The sequence below is a fragment of the Cherax quadricarinatus genome, chromosome 3 (assembly GCF_038502225.1).
Source record: "Cherax quadricarinatus isolate ZL_2023a chromosome 3, ASM3850222v1, whole genome shotgun sequence".
In the NCBI taxonomy this organism is placed as follows: Eukaryota; Metazoa; Arthropoda; class Malacostraca; order Decapoda; family Parastacidae; genus Cherax; species Cherax quadricarinatus.
In genome coordinates, this window is record NC_091294.1 from 21,396,133 (window position 1) to 21,419,805 (window position 23,673).

At 38.5% G+C, this 23,673-nt stretch overlaps 2 protein-coding genes across 4 annotated transcripts in view; one reads left to right on the forward strand and one right to left on the reverse strand.

The window, feature by feature from the left end:
- LOC138853519 (tigger transposable element-derived protein 1-like) overlaps positions 1-23,673 on the reverse strand; it is a 176,560-nt gene that overhangs the window by 85,677 nt on the left and 67,210 nt on the right. The window lies entirely within an intron of this gene.
- The window catches only part of E(z) (histone-lysine N-methyltransferase E(z)), a 442,429-nt gene that overhangs the window by 8,786 nt on the left and 409,970 nt on the right, over positions 1-23,673 (forward strand). For all 3 annotated transcript variants that reach the window (XM_070090649.1, XM_070090671.1, XM_070090660.1), the window contains exon 4: positions 3,550-3,735. In XM_070090649.1, coding sequence (XP_069946750.1) covers positions 3,550-3,735 — 186 coding nt within the window. The remainder of the gene's footprint in view (positions 1-3,549; positions 3,736-23,673) is intronic.

The following is a 23,673-nucleotide window of genomic DNA, read 5'->3' on the forward strand; positions in this document are numbered from 1 at the left end:
AATGAGGAAAAACTGCCTCCATGTTTTTTATTTAAAACACTGACTTTGTGGTGTATTTTTGTATGGTTTTTATGGTTGTATTCTCGGTTTCATGGTCTCATTTAATAGAAGGGGAGATATATTGCAGAAATAGAGATGATATTAATTGCTTTCAGGACTGAAAGTAGCTTGAAATTGAGCTCAAAATAGCAGAAATGTTTGATTTTTGCCAATATTCCAGAGTACACAAATGTTGTCACTTGTCCAGTATGCATCCAACTGGCCAGTCTAATATGCATCTAGAAATACACTGACATTATTTATACAATAATCTCACATACGGAATTTGTGCATGGGGATCAACAACATTAAATCACCTAAGACCACTAATAACCCAGCAAGAGGCTGCAGTCAGAATGATAACAAATTCCCACTCCTGATAGCATACTCCACCAATATCAAAAGTCTAAAACTGCTCACCGTTAAGAACATCCATACTTATTCTTGTGCCTACTACATACATAGCACACTACACTCAAACATAAACCCTCCACTCAGACTTCTCACCAACCTTAACAGGACACAGAACCACAACACAAGACACAGATCTCTTTTTGATGTACCCCGTGTCCAGATCGCACTGTGTAGAAAAACTATGCACATAAAGGGCCCCAGAATTTGGAATTCATTACCTGTAAATACAAAAGTAACCAGGTCTGAACACCAGTTTAAGGCTCTTCTCAAAAACCACCTACTCACTCTAAACTAAATGCTCAATACTCAATATTTAACTTTACCAGAAAATTATCCGAATCTTAAAACTTCAAATCTAGACACCCAAAGTTCATACATTGTTAATCCTACTTTGTAGTATAAATACCTACCCAAAACAATACTGTCTTACATCCAATTGTAGCATTCTCATACTGTAAACTATTTTCAACAACTCACAATGTTTTTTTTTTTTTTTTTTTTTATTATCACACTGGCCGATTCCCACCAAGGCAGGGTGGCCCGAAAAAGAAAAACTTTCACCATCATTCACTCCATCACTGTCTTGCCAGAAGGGTGCTTTACACTACAGTTTTTAAACTGCAACATTAACACCCCTCCTTCAGAGTGCAGGCACTGTACTCACAATGTTATATTCCCATAATTTAATTTCAGTATTCATTATTGAAACTATTATAATTAGAGTAAAACTACTGTCTGCTGTAAACAAAGATGTATAACTTAAACAAACTATGATCAGTTTCTTTAGTATTAAGTAATATGTAAGCCATTAAATTAAGTCTGCCCATAATGCCTAGGCATGATAGTGGCTCTCTCTGCATTGTACCCCATTATTGTAATTTCATAATCTCACTGTAACCTTGCAAAGAAATAAACTTTGTTTGTTTTTATTATTACAATAATGCAGTAGTTTGAATAACAGTAAATCTTCTGTTTTTTGTGTGAATAAAAATTTAAAATGAAAAGCAAGCGTAATACAGTGGACCCCCGCATAACGATTACCTCCGAATGCGACCAATTATGTAAGTGCGTTTGTACGTGTATGTTTGGGGGTCTGAAATGGACTAATCTACTTCACAATTTTCCTTATGGGAACAAATTCGGTCAGTACTGGCACCTGAACATACTTCTGGGGTGAAAAAATATCGTTAACCGGGGGTCCACTGTATAAGACAGGCTGGAGACGTGACTAAGAAAAACAGAGGAAATGTTATTTTAGTGCCAGGAATGTCTAAATTCAAGTTCAAATTCAATCCAAATTCATATTTTATTTCTCTGTAAAGATTGCAATGGGTGGTTTATATATTATAAGACAATAATTGCAAAGAAGGCCACTATCATGCCCAGGCATTTTCTGCAGACTAATAATAATTTTTAAATTGGCAATTTTAATTTTGTGTGAAATAGGCCAAATTACAGATTTCTGATAACTTTATTGGGTAGTTGAAATAGGTAAATTGGCAGTTCCTTGCACTCAGTTGGTAGAAGAGTAGGAATACTAATGAAATAGGTACAAGTTTGGTGGACTAGAACAATTCAGTTGGCCAAAAATAGGGCACAAAGTGGGCAGAGTTGCTGATGTGTAAATTTCTCCAAGACTGCTAACTTTGTGAGACTATGATTTTTTCCATCAAATTTTGTACTTTTCATTTCAGTACCTTTGGAAAGATTCTCTATCATTTCATAAGTTTTTTTTTTAAGTTCTTTAATTCTGAGAGCAAGTTTGAGATCAGGGTTTTGACCCTGAAACGGTTAAAGGTTTGTGTTCAGTTTGTGTACCTGTGCTTATTTGAGTTACTCTTCTGATATGCTAACATGCTAACTGTTTTATCATATTATTATTATTATTTTATTATTAACACATTGGCTGTTTCCCCCAAAGCAGGGCGTCCCGAAAAAGTAAAACTTTCATCATTCAATCCATCACTGTCTTACCAGAGGCATGCTTACACTACAGTTATAAAACTGCAACATTAACTCCCCTCCTTCAGAGTGCAGGAACTGTATGTACTTCCCATCTCCAGGAATCAAGTTGGCCTGCTGTTTTCCCTGAATCTCTTCATAAATGTTACCTAGCTCACACTCCTATCTAACACGCTCATGCACGCTTGCTGCAAGTTAAAGCCCCTTGCACACAAAATCTCCTGTACCCCCTTGCACCAACCTTTCCTAGGCTTGACCCCTACCCTGCTGTCCCTCTATTACAGATTTATACATTTTCGAAGTCATTCTATTTTGTTCTCTCTACATGTGTGAACTATCTCAATAACCCCTCCTCAGCAGCATTCACCGTCTATGCTTCACACCCATACAAGAGCATTAGTATAACTACTCTCATACATTTTCTTTTGTACTTCCATGGATAAAGTTCTTTGTCTCCACAGACTCCTCAGTGCACCACTCATCTTTTTCTCCCCCTCATCTCTTCTGTGATTCATCTCAACTTTCATAGACCCATCTGCTGACATGTCCACTCCTAAATATCTGAAAACATTCACCACCTCCCTCTAATAATCTGATATCCAGTCTTTCGTTACCTGATTTTTTTGTTATCCTCATCACCTTATTCTTTCCTATACAGCTTTTCCTTACTTAGTGACGTACTCGTTTACCGACAACTCGGACGTATGAAGGGCTCCCTGACTAGTACGCATACCTAAATATGGGATATTAGAGCTGATTTCCTCTATTCTGTTTATTACAGTATACAGTAACTACTGTAAACAATTAAAAATATACCAGAAATGTTATAAATGGTCCAAAGGTGACATTAAAACAATATCAAAGATGGTTGACACAAACCCACTACCATTACAGTGTGCTCCTCACTTAGCAACAAATTCGTTTACTGACGTGGTCTTAGGAACGGAACTCTTTCGTTAAGTGAGGAGAGGCTGTATTCTCTTTTAATTTCCTTCTTTTACATAACCTCCCAAACTCATCCACCAACCTCTGCAACTTCTCAGAATCTCCCAAAAGCACAGTATCATCAGTGAAGAGCAACTGTGATGACACAGAGTGGGAGTTTTATCATAATCTTGGTTTATTTCATTTTAGGTTGAAGATGAAACAGTTCTTCATAATATTCCCTACATGGGTGATGAAGTCCTTGATCAAGATGGCAAATTTATTGAGGAACTGATTCGTAACTATGATGGAAAAGTGCATGGCGATCGTGAAACTGGTTTTATTGATGACGAAATATTTGTGGAGTTGGTGGACACACTTGTGCAGCAGTATCAGGTGAGTTGTGACAAGTCTTTCAGTGCATGTTTTTAACTCTTTCAGGGTTGGTACCATAGTAGTATGGCTTGCACGCCAGGGTTGGTGCCGTACTACTATGCATAAATTCTAGCGCCTTCAAATCTAGCGAGAGAAAGCTGGTAGGACTACATATGAAAGAATGGGTCTGTGTGATCAGTGTGCACAGTATAAAAAAAATCCTTCAGCACACATTACAAAATTAGAAAAAAAAAAACGGTTTTTGCTTTAAAACAGTGACTTTGCGGTGTATTTTTGTATGCTGTTTATGGTTGTATTCTAGTTTTCCTGGTCTCATTTAATAGAATGGAAGACATATTACAGAAATTGAGATAATTTTGATTGGTTTCACAAAGAAAAGTACAGTGGACCCCCGCATACCGGACGCATCGCATACCGTACAATCCGCATACCGGACGCTTTGATCGCAAAAATTTTGCCTCGCATACCGCCCAAAAACCCGCTCACTGTCCTTCGTCCGAGACGCGTCCAATGTGCGGCCTGAGCCAGCCTCATATGTTCCGCCGGTGGCATTGTTTACCAGCCAGCCTCCGCGGTAACATCCAAGCATACAATCGGAATATTTCGTATTATTACAGTGTTTTCAGTGCTTTATATGGAAAATAAGTGACCATGGACCCCAAGAAAGCTTCTAGTGCCAACCCTACAGCAATAAGGGTGAGAATTCCAATAGAAATGAAGAAAGAGATCATTGATAAGTATGAAAGTGGAGTGCGTGTCTCTGAGCTGGTCAGGTTGTACAAGAAACCCAAATCAACCATCTCTACTATTGTGGGCAACAGAAAGGCAATCAAGGAAGCTGTTCTTGCCAAAGGTTCAACTGTGTTTTCGAAACAGAGATCGCAAGTGATGGAAGATGTTGAGAGACTCTTATTGGTGTGGATAAATGAAAAACAGCTAGCAGGAGATAGCGTCTCTCAAGCGATCATAAGCGAAAAGGCTAGGAAGTTGCATGAGGATTTAATTAAAAAAAATGCCTGCAACTAGTGATGATGTGAGTGAATTTAAGGCCAGCAAAGGTTGGTTTGAGAGATTTAAGAAGCGTAGTGGCATACATAGTGTGATAAGGCATGGTGAGGCTGCCAGTTCGGACCACAAAGCAGCTGAAAAATATGTGCAGGAATTCAAGGAGTACATAGAAAGTGAAGGACTGAAACCTGAACTAGTGTTTAATTGTGATGAAACAGGCCTGTTTTGGAAGAAAATGCCAAGCAGGACCTACATTACTCAGGAGGAAAAGGCACTCCCAGGACATAAGCCTATGAAAGACAGGCTTACTCTGTTCATGTGTTCCAATGCTACTGGTGATTGCAAAGTGAAGCCTTTATTAGTGTATCACTCTGAAACTCCCAGACCGTTCAGGCAAAAGAATGTCCTCAAGGAGAATTTGTGTGTGCTGTGGAGGGCAAACAGTAAGGCATGGGTCACTAGGGACTTTTTCTATGACTGGTTACACCATGCATTTGCCCCCAATGTGAAAGATTACCTAACTGAAAAGAAATTAGAACTTAAGTGCCTCCTGGTGTTAGACAATGCCCCTGGTCATCCTACAGACGTGGCAGAGCGACTTTATGGGGACATGAAATTCATTAAGGTGAAGTTTTTGCCTCCTAATACCACTCCTCTCCTGCAGCCCATGGACCAGCAGGTTATTGCAAACTTCAAAAAACTGTACACAAAAGCTCTGTTTGAAAGGTGCTTTGTAGTGACCTCAGAAACTCAACTGACTCTAAGAGACTTTTGGAGAGATCACTTTAATATCCTCAATTGTGTAAACCTTATAGGTAAGGCTTGGGAGGGAGTGACTAAGAAGACCTTGAACTCTGCTTGGAAGAAACTGTGGCCAGAATGTGTAGACAAAGGGGATTTTGAAGGGTTTGAGGCTAACCCTGAGAGGATTATGCCAGTTGAGGAATCCATTATGGCAATGGGAAAGTCCTTAGGGTTGGAGGTTAGTGGGGATGATGTGGAAGAGTTGGTGGAGGAGGACAATGAAGAACTAACCACTGATGAGCTGATAGATCAACTTCAACAGCAAGAGGCCAGACCTGAGGAAACTGGTTCAGAGGAGGGGAGAGAGAAATTGAAGAAGTTGCCTACTACAAAGATTAAGGAAATCTGTGCAAAGTGGCTTGAAGTGCAAACCTTCATGGATGAAAATCACCCTCACACAGCTATTGCAAGCCGTGTTGGCAACCTGTACACTGACAATGTTGTGAAACACTTTAGGGAAGTCATAAAGGAATGAGAGGTACAGGCCACTATGGACAGATATGTTGTGCGAAAGAAGTCCAGTGACTCTGAAGCTGGTCCTAGTGGCATTAAAAGAAGAAGGGAAGTAACCCCAGAAAAGGACTCGACACCTCAAGTCTTAATGGAAGGGGATTCCCCTTCTAAACACTAACACACTCTCTCCCCTCCTCGCATCCCATCAATCATCACCAGATCTTCAATAAAAGTAAGTGTCATGTAATTGTGCATGCCTTTTTCAGTTTGTGTGTATTAAAATTAACATTTCATGTGGTAAAAAAAATTTTTTTTCATACTTTGGGTGTCTTGCACGGATTAATTTGATTTCCATTATTTCTTATGGGGAAAATTCATTCGCATACCGAACATTTCGCATAACAACCAGCCCTCTTGCACGGATTAAGGTCGCTATGCGGGGGTCCACTGTACCTTAAAATTGATCTCAAATGCCATGCGTCCAATACACGTCAACTGGTTTGTCTAATATTCTTTCACAAGTGCGCTGATGTTATTTATACCATCTCTACACTAATGCAGTAATCTGCATAACAGTAAATCTTCTATATTTTTGTGAGAATAAAAATTCAAAGCGGAAAGCAAAAGAAATGTAAGAGAGGCCTGGGGTCGTGACTAATGAACAGAAGAAAACGTTATTTTAGTGCCAGGAGTGTCTGTCTTGTTTATTCTGGACCCTATTTGGAAATTGGCATCTTATGAAATTTGTGTGAAATTGGCAAAATTGCCAATTTCTGAGCACTTTATTGGATAGTTGAAATCGGTAAATGGGGTGGTTTCTTGTACTCATCCGATAGAAAAAATGGAGTTCTAGAGAAATAGTTATGATTTTTGTCAACTGGTGCATTGGAATTGGCCGAAAATAGGGCTCAAAGTGGGTGATATTGCCGATGCGTAAACAATGTCGAGACCGCTAACTTCGCGAGAGCACAATTCCGTAAGTTTCCCATTAAATTTCATACTTTTGGTGTCATTACGATTGGAAAAAGATTCTCTTATCTTTTTTTTTTTTTTTTTTGAAAAATTTCCCACTGAGAACAAGTTTAGGAGAGGGCCTGCCGACCCTGAAAGATTTAAATACTATGGCTTGCTTGGTATACATTTTTTCTTAGCTGTTAAACCCTTTGACTGTTTCGGTCATATATATATGTCTTACGAGCCAGTGTTTCGGATGTATATATTTTCTTTCAACACACTGGCCGGATCCCACTGAGGCAGGGTGGCCCAAAAGGAAAAATTAAAGTTTCTCCTTTTACATTTAGTAATATATACAGGAGAAGAGGTTACTAGCCCCTTGTTCCCAGCATTTTAGTCGCCTCTTATAACACGCATGGCCTACGGATGAAGAATTCTGTTCCACTTCCCCATGAAGGTAAGAGGAAATAAACAAGAACAAGAGCTAGTGTGACCTAAGTGTAAGTAGAAGTAGCAAGAGGTACTTGAAATCTTGCATGTGTATGAGACTAAATAAAAAGACACCAGCAATCCTACCATCGTGTAAAACAATTACAGGCTTCCGTTTTACATTCAATCGGCAGGACGGTAATACCTCCCTGGGTAGTTGCTGTCTACCAACTTACTACCTAGATTCGGATGTATATATACTCAATAATTCTAGCGGCTTCAAATCAAGCAGGAGAAAGCTGGTAGACCCACATGTGAGAAAATGGGTCTGTGTGGTCAGTGTGCACTGTATAAAAAAAATCTTGCAGCACGCAGTGAATAATGAGAAAAAAAACTACGATCATGTTTTTGGGTTAAAACACTGACTTTGAGGTATATTTTCGTATAGTATTTGTGGTTGTATTCTTGTTTTCCTGATCTCATTTGATAGAATGGAAATAGAGATGATTTTGATTAGTTTCACGATGAAAGCGACCTTGAAATTGAGCTCAAGGTAGCGGGAATGTTCGATTTTTACCAATGTTCAAGAGTAAGCAAATCACACCACACGTCCAATACACGTCAACTGGGGAGTCTAATGTTTTTTCACTAGGGCACTGATATTATTTATACCATTTTTACAATAATGCAGTAGTCTGCATAGCAGTAAATTTTCTATTTTTTGTGTGAATAAAAAATCAAAATAGAAAGCAAAAGTAATATAAGAGGGGCCTAGAGATGTGACTGATGAACAGAAGATATGTTATTTTAGTGCCAAGAATGTCTGCATTGTTTATTCTGGACCCTATTTTGAAATTGGCATCTATTTTAATTTGCATGAAATTGGCCAAAATGCCAATTTCTGACCACTTTATTGGGTAATTGAAATTGGTAAATGGGCTGTTTCTTGTACTCAGTTGATAGAAAAATGGAGTTCTAAAGAAATAGCTATGAGTTTGGTCGACTGGAACAATGGAATTGGCCGAAAATAGGGCACAAATTCAGCGAAATCGCCGATGCATATACAGTGGAACCTCTACTTGCGAGTTTAATCCGTTCCATGACCTTGCTCACAACTGGATTTGCTCGTTTGCAGAGTCAATTTTCCTCATTTAAATTAATTAATATGCAATCAATCCATTCCAGTGGAATTTTGTACTTCAATAATTTCACTAATATCAACTCTACGGCTTATTTATCTATCTCACTTCATCTAATATGACATAATAAACAATATAAATAACATAGAAACCTGATATATACTTTAAAATGAATAAAATGTGTCATTCATGTAGTGGTATGGGCGGTGTCGGCGGTGGATGAGAGTTTGTCTGGGCACCGGGCAAGAGATTTCGTGAATAATTTTGCCGATATCATCTATACTGCTTATTTATCTATCACAGTTCATCTAGTATGACATAACAAACAATATGAATAACATAGAAACATGATATATACTCTAGAATGAATAAAATATGCCATTCATGTAGTGGTATGGGCGGTGTCGGTGGTGGAGGAGTTTGTCTGGAGACCGGGCAAAATACTTCATGAATAATTTCGCTAATATCATCTATACGGCTTATTTATATATCACAGTTCATCTAATATGACATAACAGACAATATAAATAACATAGAAACACGATATATACCGTAGAATGAATAAAATATGTCATTATGTAACAGGTGGAGGCAGCCACAACCGCTCCCTCTTTGTTGTGGTAAACACTGCCATCTAGTGATTGCCTTTTGAAGCCGTCTATTATTATAATTATTATATGTAGTACATTATTATTATACAGTGGTCCCTCGTTTTTCGTAATTAATCCGTTCCTGGAGCCGTTACTATAAACGAAATTTACGATTTGCGAATCAATTTTCCCCATAAGAAATTATGTAAATACAATTAGTCCATTCCTGACACCCAGAAGTATTAAAACAAAAAAATTTTTTACATGAAGTATACATATAGTACATAAACAATACAATGGGAAATGATGAATGAAACATTAACAGCATAACATTTACCTTTATTGGAGATTCTTCTTAGTGTATGGGAGACTGGAGGAGGAGGAGGAGAGAGATTGGATTGTTTACAGTTTGGAAGGGGAATCCCCTTCCAGCAACACCTCAGGTACCAATTGCTTCTCTGGGGTTGCTTCTCTTCTCTGTTTCTTAATGCCACTAGGACCACCTTGAGAGTCACTCTAGTCCTGTCTAGCAAAGTAACTGTGGAGAGAGCTCTGTTTCTGGCGTCTCTTTAACACTTCCCGAAAATGTCCCAAGACTTTGTCACTGTACATATTTCTCACCTTCTTTACCACAGGCTTGGCACTAGGAGCTTTCTTTGGAGCCATGGTAGCTTATTTAGTAATTGCAAGCACTAGAATGAGTGGAATATTATGAAATATTTCGTAGGAGCACTTGAGGGGACCTTCACTCACTGGTAAACAATGCCAAACAGGCTGGGTAGGGACGCCGCCCCGGCTCACACCGTGCGTACGCGTCCCAGACGAACTACTATTCGCGAGTCAACCTATGAAAAGCGAGTCCTTGTTTATACGAAAATACCCCTATGATTGGCGAAATTTACGATTGCCGAGAACTACGAAAAGCGAGGGATCACTGTATATGTATTATTATTATACATATTATATTACAGGTCGACCATCACTAATCCGGCAATCAGTTATACGGTTCCATCAATAATCCGGCACTAATTTTGGCTAGTATAATCTCAAATTTCATCATTATACTGACTGAAATTTCATCATTATACCGACGCGGAAATTGTGTAGATGGTTGTAAATCCACAGTAGCAAGCCAGTGAATGAGAAAGCAGTGATGACAATGAGGAAGATATAGTAGAACCACTAACCACTCTGTAATCCGGCAAACTTGCTAATCCGGCACACTACAGGTTCCAATGATGTTGAATTAGTGATGGCCGACCTGTATTATTATTATTATTTTTATTGCATTATACTATTATTATTTTTTTTTTTTTTTTTTTTTTTTCAACAAGTCGGCCGTCTCCCACCGAGGCAGTGTGACCCAAAAAAGAAAGAAAATCCCCAAAAAGAAAATACTTTCATCATCATTCAACACTTTCACCACACTCGCACATTATCACTGTTTTTGCAGAGGTGCTCAGAATACAACAGTCTAGAAGCATACACATATAAAGATACACAACATATCCCTCCAAACTGCCAATATCCCAAACCCCTCCTTTAAAGTGCAGGCATTGTACTTCCCATTTCCAGGACTCAAGTCCGACTATATGAAAATAACCGGTTTCCCTGAATCCCTTCACTAAATATTACCCTGCTCACACTCCAACAGATCGTCAGGTCCCAAGTACCATTCGTCTCCATTCACTCCTATCTAACACGCTCACGCACGCTTGCTGGAAGTCCAAGCCCCTCACCCACAAAACCTCCTTTACCCCCTCTCTCCAACCCTTTCGAGGACGACCCCTACCCCGCCTTCCTTCCCCTACAGATTTATATGCTTTCCATGTCATTCTACTTTGATCCATTCTCTCTAAATGACCAAACCACCTCAACAACCCCTCTTCTGCCCTCTGACTAATACTTTTATTAACTCCACACCTTCTCCTAATTTCCACACTCCGAATTTTCTGCATAATATTTACACCACACATTGCCCTTAAACAGGACATCTCCACTGCCTCCAACCGTCTCCTCGCTGCTGCATTTACCACCCAAGCTTCACACCCATATAAGAGTGTTGGTACTACTATACTTTCATACATTCCCTTCTTTGCCTCCATAGATAACGTTTTTTGACTCCACATATACCTCAACGCACCACTCACCTTTTTTCCCTCATCAATTCTATGATTAACCTCATCCTTCATAAATCCATCCGCCGACACGTCAACTCCTAAGTATCTGAAAACATTCACTTCTTCCATACTCCTCCTTCCCAATTTGATATCCAATTTTTCTTTATCTAAATCATTTGACACCCTCATCACCTTACTCTTTTCTATGTTCACTTTCAACTTTCTACCTTTACACACATTCCCAAACTCATCCACTAACCTTTGCAATTTTTCTTTAGAATCTCCCATAAGCACAGTATCATCAGCAAAAAGTAACTGTGTCAATTCCCATTTTGAATTTGATTCCCCATAATTTAATCCCACCCCTCTCCCAAACACCCTAGCATTTACTTCCTTTACAACCCCATCTATAAATATATTAAACAACCATGGTGACATTACACATCCCTGTCTAAGACCTACTTTTACCGGGAAGTAGTCTCCCTCTCTTCTACACACCCTAACCTGAGCCTCACTATCCTCATAAAAACTCTTTACAGCATTTAATAACTTACCACCTATTCCATATACTTGCAACATCTGCCACATTGCTCCTCTATCCACTCTATCATATGCCTTTTCTAAATCCATAAATGCAATAAAAACTTCCATATCTTTATCTAAATACTGTTCACATATATGCTTCAATGTAAACACCTGATCTACACATCCCCTACCCACTCTAAAACCTCCTTGCTCATCCGCAATCCTACATTCTGTCTTACCTCTAATTCTTTCAATTATAACCCTACCGTACACTTTTCCTGGTATACTCAGTAAACTTATTCCTCTATAATTTTTACAGTCTCTTTTGTCCCCTTTCCCTTTATATAAAGGGACTATACATGCTCTCTGCCAATCCCTAGGTACCTTCCCCTCTTTCATACATTTATTAAACAAAAGTACCAACCACTCCAACACTATATCCCCCCCTGCTTTTAACATTTCTGTCATGATCCCATCAGTTCCAGCTGCTTTACCCCCTTTCATTTTACGTAATGCCTCACGTACCTCCCCCACACTTACATTCTGCTCTTCTTCACTCCTAAAAGATGGTATACCTCCCTGACCAGTGCATGAAATTACTGCCTCTGTTTCTTCCTTAACATTTAAAAGTTCCTCAAAATATTCTCGCCATCTACCCAATACCTCCATCTCCCCATCTACTAACTCCCCTACTCTGTTTTTAGCTGACAAATCCATATTTTCCCTAGGCTTTCTTAACTTGTTTAACTCACTCCAAAATTTTTTCTTATTTTCATTAAAATTTCTTGACAGTGCCTCTCCCACTCTATCATCTGCTCTCCTTTTGCACTCTCTCACCACTCTCTTTACCTTTCTTTTACTCTCCATATACTCTGCTCTTCTTACAACACTTCTGCTTTGTAAAAACCTCTCATAAGCTACCTTTTTCTCTTTTATCACACCCTTTACTTCATCATTCCACCAATCACTCCTCTTTCCTCCTGCCCCCACCCTCCTATAATCACAAACTTCTGCCCCACATTCTAATACTGCATTTTTAAAACTATTCCAACCCTCTTCAACCCCCCCACTACTCATCTTTGCACTAGCCCTCCTTTCTGCCAATAGTCGCTTATATCTCACCCGAACTTCCTCCTCCCTTAGTTTATACACTTTCACCTCCCTCTTACTTGTTGTTGCCACCTTCCTCTTTTCCCATCTACCTCTTACTCTAACTGTAGCTACAACTAAATAATGATCCGATATATCAGTTGCCCCTCTATAAACATGTACATCCTGGAGCCTACCCATCAACCTTTTATCCACCAATACATAATCTAATAAACTACTTTCATTACGTGCTACATCATACCTTGTATATTTATTTATCCTCTTTTTCATAAAATATGTATTACTTATTACCAAATTTCTTTCTACACATAGCTCAATTAAAGGCTCCCCATTTACATTTACCCCTGGCACCCCAAATTTACCTACTACTCCTTCCATAACATTTTTACCCACTTTAGCATTGAAATCCCCAACCACCATTACTCTCACACTTGATTCAAAACTCCCCACGCATTCACTCAACATTTCCCAAAATCTCTCTCTCTCCTCTACACTTCTCTCTTCTCCAGGTGCATACACGCTTATTATAACCCACTTTTCACATCCAATCTTTATTTTACTCCACATAATCCTTGAATTAATACATTTATAGTCCCTCTTTTCCTGCCATAGCTTATCCTTCAACATTATTGCTACTCCTTCTTTAGCTCTAACTCTATTTGAAACCCCTGACCTAATCCCATTTATTCCTCTCCACTGAAACTCTCCCACCCCCTTCAGCTTTGTTTCACTTAAAGCCAGGACATCCAGCTTCTTCTCATTCATAACATCCACAATCATCTCTTTCTTATCATCTGCACAACATCCACGCACATTCAGACTTCCCACTTTGACAATTTTCTTCTTCTTATTCTTTTTAGTAATCTTTACAGGAAAAGGGGTTACTAGCCCATTGTTCCCGGCATTTTAGTTGACTTTTACAACACGCATGGCTTACGGAGGAAAGATTCTTATTCCACTTCCCCATGGATATAAAAGGAAAATTAATAAGACCAAGAACTATTAAGATAAAATCAAAGAAAACTCAGATGAGTGTGTATAAATAAATGTGTACATGTATGTGTAGTGTGACCTAAATGTAAGTAGAAGTAGCAAGACATTATTATTATTATTATTATTATTATACGTATTGTACTTTATTGCACTTTAAAGGAGGGGTTTGGGATATTGGCAGTTTGGAGGGATATGTTGTGTGTCTTTATATGTGTATGCTTCTAGACTGTTGTATTCTGAGCACCTCTGCAAAAACAGTGATAATGTGCGAGTGTGGTGAAAGTGTTGAATGATGATGAAAGTATTTTCTTTTTGGGGATTTTCTTTCTTTTTTGGGTCACCCTGCCTCGGTGGGAGACGGCCGACTTGTTGAAAAAAAAAAAAAAAAAAAAAAAGTATTGTTATTATTCATATTATTAGTATACATATTATTATTATTATTATTATTATTATTATTATTTTTTTTTTTTTTTCAACAAGTCGGTCGTCTCCCACCGAGGCAGGGTGACCCAAAAAAAAAAAAAAGAAAGAAAATCCCCAAAAAGAAAATACTTTCATCATCATTCAACACTTTCACCACACTCACACATTATCACTGCTTTTGCAGAGGTGCTCAGAATACAACAGTTTAGAAGCATATACGTATAGAGATACACAACACATCCCTCCTAACTGCCAATATCCCAAACCCCTCCTTTAAAGTGCAGGCATTGTACTTCCCATTTCCAGGACTCAAGTCCGACTATATGAAAATAACCGGTTTCCCTGAATCCCTTCACTCAATATTACCCTGCTCACACTCCAACAGATTGTCAGGTCCCAAGTATCATTCGTCTCCATTCAACTCCTAAGTATCTGAAAACATTCACTTCTTCCATACTCCTCTTCCCCAATTTGATATCCAATTTTTCTTTATCTAAATCATTTGATACCCTCATCACCTTACTCTTTTCTATGTTCACTTTCAACTTTCTACCTTTACACACATTCTCAAACTCATCCACTAACCTTTGCAATTTTTCTTTAGAATCTCCCATAAGCACAGTATCATCAGCAAAAAGTAACTGTGTCAATTCCCATTTTGAATTTGATTCCCCATAATTTAATCCCACCCCTCTCTAAATTATTTGTGATTTTTATTCACACAAAAAATATAAGATTTACTGTTATTCCTTATTGCAATAATTGTAAAAATATGTCAACCCATTCACGACTGCATATTCAATTCAATTCAAGTTTATTTTCTATAAGGGTTACAGTGTGGGGTTTACAGGTTTTGGGTATTGTGTGGTTTACATGTTATAAAATACTAATTACAGAGGAGGCCACTAGGACACCTAGCATGGCTAGGCATTTCGAGCAGACTTAGATTAATTCTTAACATTAAATCCTTACAGATTATGGTATTAAGGCTAAGTGACTACATCATAATTTGTGAGTTTAGCAATGTGAATGCTTTTGTTTTGGCACAATACAAAGTGTCTATATTGGAGTATCATAAGCAAACTTATGACTAGTAAGGATTTATTATTTTAAGATTAAGATTAGTATTTCTGGGTTTATAGTCAGTGGGTGAGTGAGCGTAATTGTGAACCACCAGGTGGTTATCATGTAGTTAGTTGTTGGGTTGGATCAGGGAGATAAGATATTTTCTAACTGTAGTTTTGAAAGTGATGAATGTGTCTGCAGTTCTAGAGTTTTCAGGTAGGGTGTTCCAGATTTTAGGTCCTTTGAAATACTGTACATTGAATTTTTGTAAAGGTTTAGTCGAAAACGGGGAATGTCAGAGATGTTTGTGTCTGGTGTTATGCCTGTGGATCTTGTGACAACTATCAAGAAAGCATTTTAGGTCAAGGTTAATATTGGAATTTAAGGTCCTGTAGATATAGATTGCACAGTAGTAAGTGTGGATGTTCTGAACAGGGAGTAAGTTTAGATCTATGAAGATTGGGGGGGGGGGAGGTGTTGCCAGGGATGGGATTTCGTGATTATTCTTACTGCGGCTTTTTGTTGGGTTATTATTGGCTTTAGGTGTGTTGCTGCAGTTGAACCCCAAGCACAGATAGCATAGGTGAGGTATGGATATATAAGTGAATGGTATTTTGTGAGAAGGACAGTTTGCGGTACGTAGTATCGTATCTTGGAGAGGATCCCCACCGTTTTGGATACTTTTTTTGTTATATGTTGGATATGGGTGCTGAAATTTAGGTTGTTGTTGAGGTATAGGCCAAGGAATTTGCCCTCATTATGTCTCGCAATTAGAGTGTTTTCGATCTTAATGTTAAGTTGTGCAACACCTGCTCTGCTACCAAACATAATATAGTAGGTGTTGCCAGTGTTAAGTGCAAGTTTATTGGCTGTCATCCAAGTCAATATTTTGAGCAGCTCCTCATTAACAATGGTGTTGAGGATGGCAAGATTAGGGTGGGAGATGACATAAGTCGTGTCGTCAGCAAAGAGAATGAGTTTCAGGTGTTGGGATATGTTTGGAAGAGCATTGATGTAAATGAGGAAGAGCAGGGGTCCTAGGACACTTCCCTGCGGAACTCCAGTATCAAGTGGCCGTATTGATGAGGCTGTGTCTTTAATGGTGGCATACTGATACCTATTAGAAAGGTAGGATTTAAAATATGCAAGCGCATGGCCTCTTATACCATAGTGATCAAGTTTGTGGAATAGGATGCCGTGGTTTACTGTGTCAAATGCTTTTCTTAGGTCAATAAAAATTCCTAGTGGATATTCCTTATTTTCCAATGCTGTGTAAAGCAGGTCTAGCATTTTTATAATTGCATCATTAGTGCTTTTATTTTTCCTGAATCCAAATTGGCAGGGGTTGAATATGTTTTGTGACATTATAAATGAATATAGTCTCTTGTGCACGAGTTTCTCAAAGATTTTGGATAGCAATGGTAAGTTTGATATTGGCCTATATAGTTGTTTACGTCTGTAGTGTCACCACCTTTATGTATTGGTGTAACCCTTGCTGTCTTGAGTAGTGTCGGGAAAGTGCTAGTTTCTAGTGACTTGTTAAAAATTAATGTAATAGCATGCGAAAGGACATGGGCCACTCGCTTGTACAATAATGGTGGGACGTGAGACAGATTCCCCGAGTTATTTTTAAGTGACTTTATGGTCGCGGTGTCTTCCGTGGGCTCAGTTGGTACAAGATAGAAGGAATTTGGGAAATTCCCATCTAGGTAGTCCCCGGCATGGGCATTGGTACGTGGGATTTTACTGGCGAGATTAGATCCTATGTTTGAGAAGAAGTCGTTTGTCTTGTTAGCTGTATCAGTGGGATGCAGTGGTGTTTCATGAGGTTTAGTTAGAACAATATTCTTGTTTTTTTCAGTTTGTGGGTCCCCAGAATCTGGGAAAGTGTTTTCCAGGTCTTTTTTATATCTCCTCTTGTGTCAGTGAATCTGCTGTAGTAGTACAGTTGTTTGGCTTTCTTTATTAATTTGGTGAGAACTGTTGAATATTATTTAAGAATATCTTTGTGTATTAAGCCCTGTCTATATTGCTTTTCATATTGGTGTTTCTTATCAATGGATTTCAGAATGGTGCTGGTTAGCCATGGGCAACCAAGCCGTTTATTCGTGATCTGTTTCGTTTTTATAGGACAATGTTTGTTGTATAGTCTAAGTATTTTGTTAAGAAAAATGTCTGTCCAATCGTCAATACCATTGGCATTGGAGAATTCTGTAGGCCAGTCAACAGTCTCTAGGTCTGCTGTGAAATTCCTTATTGAGGCCTCGTCATGGAGTCTAAATGAAACTTTGTTGTATTCGAGTGGTGGCTTACTAATGTTTGTTAAGAGGAAGGTTGGGTAGTGGTCAGTAGTGCTGTCTGTGATTATCCCTGATTTAAGGGGGGCTAGTATATTGGTCCATATGTGGTTATTATGGTTGCACTTGTCTCAGTCAGCCTGGTTGGTTTAGTTATTGTTGGTATGAGAAGTGTGTTGTTCATATTGTTGATAAAATCAGTTAGTCTGATCATCTGGTAGGCCAAGGTTGATACTGAAGTCTCCAGCTAAGAGAAGGTGGTGCTTGTTCATTTGTCTGTTTGTTATTAGTGACTTTAGATTCTCATTGAAGTTTGGGATGTTTGTGTTGGGTATCTGGTGTATGGCACCGATTGTTATAGGCGTCTTGAGTTTTTTTACAGTGAAATTAGCAAAAATGTATTCCCCATATTCATCACTAAAGCAATTAGTGCTAATACAAGATAGTTGGTTAGAGTAATAGATTGCAGTACCACCCCCAACTTGGTATGGTCTGCAGTTGTGGATTGCTGTGTATCCTGGTAGTGGGTAGATATCTATTGTGTCATGCTTAAGCCAGGTCTCAGTAAGAATAATGCAGGAGAAGGGTGTCTTTAGTGACTCAAGGAGTGCCAGGAGGTCATCATAGTGTTTGCTTAAGGACCTGATATTGTAGTTAAGAACTGATAGACTTTGAGCAGTGTTCAGGATAGTGCTGGCTTGTAATGCTGTGTAATAAAGGCAGTTACTATCCAATAAGTTTTGATTGTGTGCTAGATTATGGAGGTTTAGATCAGGGTCAACGTGATCATTCATCTTTTAGGTTTAAATAGTGGTTGTTTATATCCTGTATTATGTGGTGACTTCTAATACTGATTTCTGTAGTGGTGGGAGGTTTGGATAAGTATACCGCTAAAGCACTTTGGTCATATAGAGTATAGTCACTAATAAACATAATGAAATTGATATTGTCTATGTGTTGTGCTAGAGTGAGCTTAAGTACAACTAGGTATAAACTAATACTATAAAAAAAAACAAATTACAAGTGGCACCAGACTCACTCTTGTAATTGCACTAAGGTCTATTATAATGAATTTAGTGTTGTTTATGTATTGAGCTAGAATGAGCTAAAGTACAACTAGGTATAAACTTATAATATAAAAATACAAATTAAAATGGTACTTGCAATTGCACTAGGGTCTGATATAGTTGTTAACAAGATCAAGAGTATAACTAGATTTAAATTGACAAAATAAAATTCACAAATTAAAGTACCAAAAGAATAATAATTAAAAAAATAATAATGGCAATGACTTGGTTATAATGTGATAGTAAGATGGTAGACAGGTACACAGGTACAAAGGATAATATAAAGGTTGGAGTTGAATTTACAAGCTTGAAAATTTGGCAACAAAATGTTATGAAAAGTATAAAATAATGATTAATGTACAAAAGTAAAATTGATTGGTAGTAAATATGGTGTTTAATAAAATTTTAGTAAGTATTAATGATTACAAAAAAAGATTAATTATCAAAAAAAAAAAAAAAGCGAGAAAGTAATGTTTATTTCAAGTATTAAATTTTAAGAACAGTTATTTGGATTCAATATTGCACTGATGGTTATACTAGAGGTTATTTGGCAGTACAAGGTATTTAAGAGTACTCTAAAATAGTAAATGTGGTATTAAAACAGGTTATGGTAATTAGACAAGTAATGGTAATTAACCCTTTGACTGTTTTCGACGTTTAAATACGTCCTACGAGCCAATGTTTCTGACGTATATATACTCAATAATTCTAGCGGCTTCAAATCAAGTGGGAGAAAGCTGGTAGGCCCACATGTGAGAGAATGGGTCTGTGTGGTCAGTGTGCACCACATAAAAAAAATCCTGCAGCACACATTGCGTAATGAGAAAAAAAAAACTCTGATCGTTTTTTTGGAATAAAACGCCGACTTTGAGGTGTATTTTCGTATAGTATTTATCGTTGTATTCGCGTTTTCATGGTCTTAGGTGATAAAATGGAAAACATATTACAGAAATAGAGATGATTTTCATTACTTTTACGATGAAAACGACCTTGAAACTAAGCTCAAAGTAGCGAAAATGTTCGATTTTTACCAATGTTGAAGAGTAAATAAATCACACCACACGTCCAATACACGTCAACTAGGGAGTCTAATATTCTTTCACTAGTGCACTGATATTATTTATACCATTTTTACAATAATGCAGTCGTCTGCATAACAGTAAATTTTGTATTTTTTTGTATGAATAAAAAATCAAAATAGAAAGCAATAATAATATAAGAGGGGCCTAGAGATGTGACTAATGAACAGAGGATATGTTATTTTATTGCAAAGAATGTCTACCTTGTTTATTCTGGACCCTATTTTGAAATTGGCATCTTTTTTATTTTGCGTGAAATTGGCCAAATTGCCAATTTCTGACCACCATATTGGGTAGTCCAAATTAGTAAATGGGAGGTTTCTTGTACTCAGCTGATAGATAAAATGGAGTTCTAAAGAAATAGCTATGAGTTTGGTCAACTGGAACAATGGAATTGGCTGAAAATTGGGCTCAAAGTCGGCGAAATCGCCGATACGCATATGTCGCCGAGACCGCTAACTTCGCGGGACCATAATTCCACGAGTTTTCGACCAAATTTCGAACTTTTGGTGTCATTACCATCGGGAAAAGATTCTCTATCATTTCATAAGAAAAAATAATTTTTTTTTTTTTTCAAAAATTGAGCGACATAGAATGACAGTTTCAGAGAGGGGCCTGAAACAGTCAAAGGGTTAAATGTCAAAAATGTTAAGAGTAAATTGTACTGATAGTAAAAATGGTAATTAATTATTAATTTTAGTAAGTAATATCAATTAATAGTATTTAAAAAATATGTGGTAGTAATATGGACAGAGAAAGTATCAATTCAGCTAATATTTAAGCAAATAATAGTAAATAAGAAAATTACATAAGGTGACTTATGGACAGTGACGTCATTTGTTTACTCTGAATCAGCCAAGCAATGGACCATTTCTCCTAGGTTGAGCTCAATCTCAAGGCACTTTTTGTCATGAAAGTAATCAAAATCATACCTATTTCTGTAATATATCTTCCATTCTATCAAATGAGACCAAAAAAGCGAGAATACAACTTTAAAAACCATTCGAAATTACCACTAAGGGGTGGCTAATTGCTGAGAAGTGAACTCCATTATTTATGCTTGGATTTCTTTCATTTTTGGTGTATGTTGAGAAGCATCTTTCCATCATATATTGCCCAAGTTTCAATAAGATAGCCCAATGGAAATATAAACACAAATGCAGTATAATGTGATCCTTTATTGACAACGTTTCACCCACACAGTGGGCTTTTTCAAGTCACACACGGATCTACCTGGGGTTGGAAGGTACGAGAGTATTTATAGTCAGAATGTTGAGGTCAGGTGGAGAATGCTGCATCTGATGATCTACCGGGTGGGGTTATAGAGTCTTGGGTAGCTTGGCAAGTTGTAGACCTTCTGCAGTGTTCTATGTTCTTATGTGGGATAGCGATGAAGAAGTTTCTTGGCGAGTGGTTCAGCTATGTTATAGAAGCCATTGTTCTGGTTGAAATTGTTGGTTATAGAGATAAGCGATGATTCCAGGATTCTTCTGTATTGAGTGTTGTCTTCTGTGGCTATAAGTCTTGAGTTTCTGTAATTAATTAAATGGTTGTGTGAATTGCGATGTTGTACACAGGCATTCCTTGTATCGTCAGTCCTGCTTGCATATTGGTGTTCTGAAATGCGTGTTTGGAGGTCTCTTGATGTTTCGCCCACATATAATTTGTTGCAGTCATTACAAGGGATTATGTATACCCCTGCAGAGGAAGGAGGCTTGTCCTGTCTACTACTGGTGATGTCCTTGATGGTCGTGGTTGTGGAGGTAGATACTTGGAATGATGTTTTGGCAAAGATGTTGGAAACATGTTTGGCAATGGAGTTGTTGGGGAGGAATATGTATCTCTTCTCGGCAGTGTCTTCTCTGGGTGTGTTGAAGATGTTTAATGCCCGCCGTCTGCAGTCTCTGATGAAGTGACGAGGATAGTGGAGTTTAGAAAATACTTGTTCAATTATAGTGCATTCTTCCTCAAGGAACTCATTGCTGCAGATTCTGAGTGCACGTAGGAAGAAGCCTATAATCACACCACGTTTGGTTTTGGTGTCGTGGTGAGAGTAGAAGTGGAGAAGATCGTTTTGGTTGGTGGGTTTTCGATAGACTTTAAAACGAAGTTCGTGGTCTGCTTTGCAGAGCAGAACATCAAGGAAAGGAAGAGTGTTGTCGACTTCTTCAAGTGTGAACTGGATTGAAGGCTCGACCTGGTTGAGCTTGTCTTGGAGAGCTTGAACGTTGAAGCGTTTAGGAGTTATGAGGAGAATGTCGTCAACATAACGGAGCCAGGTGACAGACGAAGGAATAATGGTGGAGAAACGTTCGGCTTCTAGATGTTCCATGTATAAGTTCGCCAGGACTGCACTGAGTGGCGAACCCATGGGTAGTCCAAAAGTCTGCTGAAAGAGGTGATTTTCGAAGGAGAAACACGTAAAATCACCTCTTTCAGCAGACTTTTGGACTACCCATGGGTTCGCCACTCAGTGCAGTCCTGGCGAACTTATACATGGAACATCTAGAAGCCGAACGTTTCTCCACCATTATTCCTTCGTCTGTCACCTGGCTCCGTTATGTTGACGACATTCTCCTCATAACTCCTAAACGCTTCAACGTTCAAGCTCTCCAAGACAAGCTCAACCAGGTCGAGCCTTCAATCCAGTTCACACTTGAAGAAGAAGTCGACAACACTCTTCCTTTCCTTGATGTTCTGCTCTGCAAAGCTGACCACGAACTTCATTTTAAAGTCTATCGAAAACCCACCAACCAAAACGATCTTCTCCACTTCTACTCTCACCACGACACCAAAACCAAACGTGGTGTGATTATAGGCTTCTTCCTACGTGCACTCAGAATCTGCAGCAATGAGTTCCTTGAGGAAGAATGCACTATAATTGAACAAGTATTTTCTAAACTCCACTATCCTCGTCACTTCATCAGAGACTGCAGACGGCGGGCATTAAACATCTTCAACACACCCAGAGAAGACACTGCCGAGAAGAGATACATATTCCTCCCCAACAACTCCATTGCCAAACACGTTTCCAACATCTTTGCCAAAACATCATTCCAAGTATCTACCTCCACAACCACGACCATCAAGGACATCACCAGTAGTAGACAGGACAAGCCTCCATCCTCTGCAGGGGTATACATAATCCCTTGTAATGACTGCAACAAATTATATGTGGGCGAAACATCAAGAGACCTCCAAACACGCATTTCAGAACACCAATATGCAAGCAGGACTGACGATACAAGGAATGCCTGTGTACAACATCGCAATTCACACAACCATTTAATTAACTACAGAAACTCAAGACTTATAGCCACAGAAGACAACACTCAATACAGAAGAATCCTGGAATCATCGCTTATCTCTATAACCAACAATTTCAACCAGAACAATGGCTTCTATAACATAGCTGAACCACTCGCCAAGAAACTTCTTCATCGCTATCCCACATAAGAACATAGAACACTGCAGAAGGTCTACAACTTGCCAAGCTACCCAAGACTCTATAACCCCACCCGGTAGATCATCAGATGCAGCATTCTCCACCTGACCTCAACATTCTGACTATAAATACTCTCGTACCTTCCAACCCCAGGTAGATCCGTGTGTGACTTGAAAAAGCCCACTGTGTGGGTGAAACATTGTCAATAAAGGATCACATTATACTGCATTTGTGTTTATATTTCCATTGTGTCGGTATTTTATACCATTTATTTCCAAGATAGCCCAACAAACAAATGAGGTACAACTCCCAAGATCAAGAGCAAGAGCCCCTCACCAGTGTCAAGGAACCTGCCTTGAGGTCTGTTCGCTTGTGGAAATTTTGCTCACATATGGAAGCAAAAAATCGACCCATCGACTGCTCGTATTTGGAAAAAC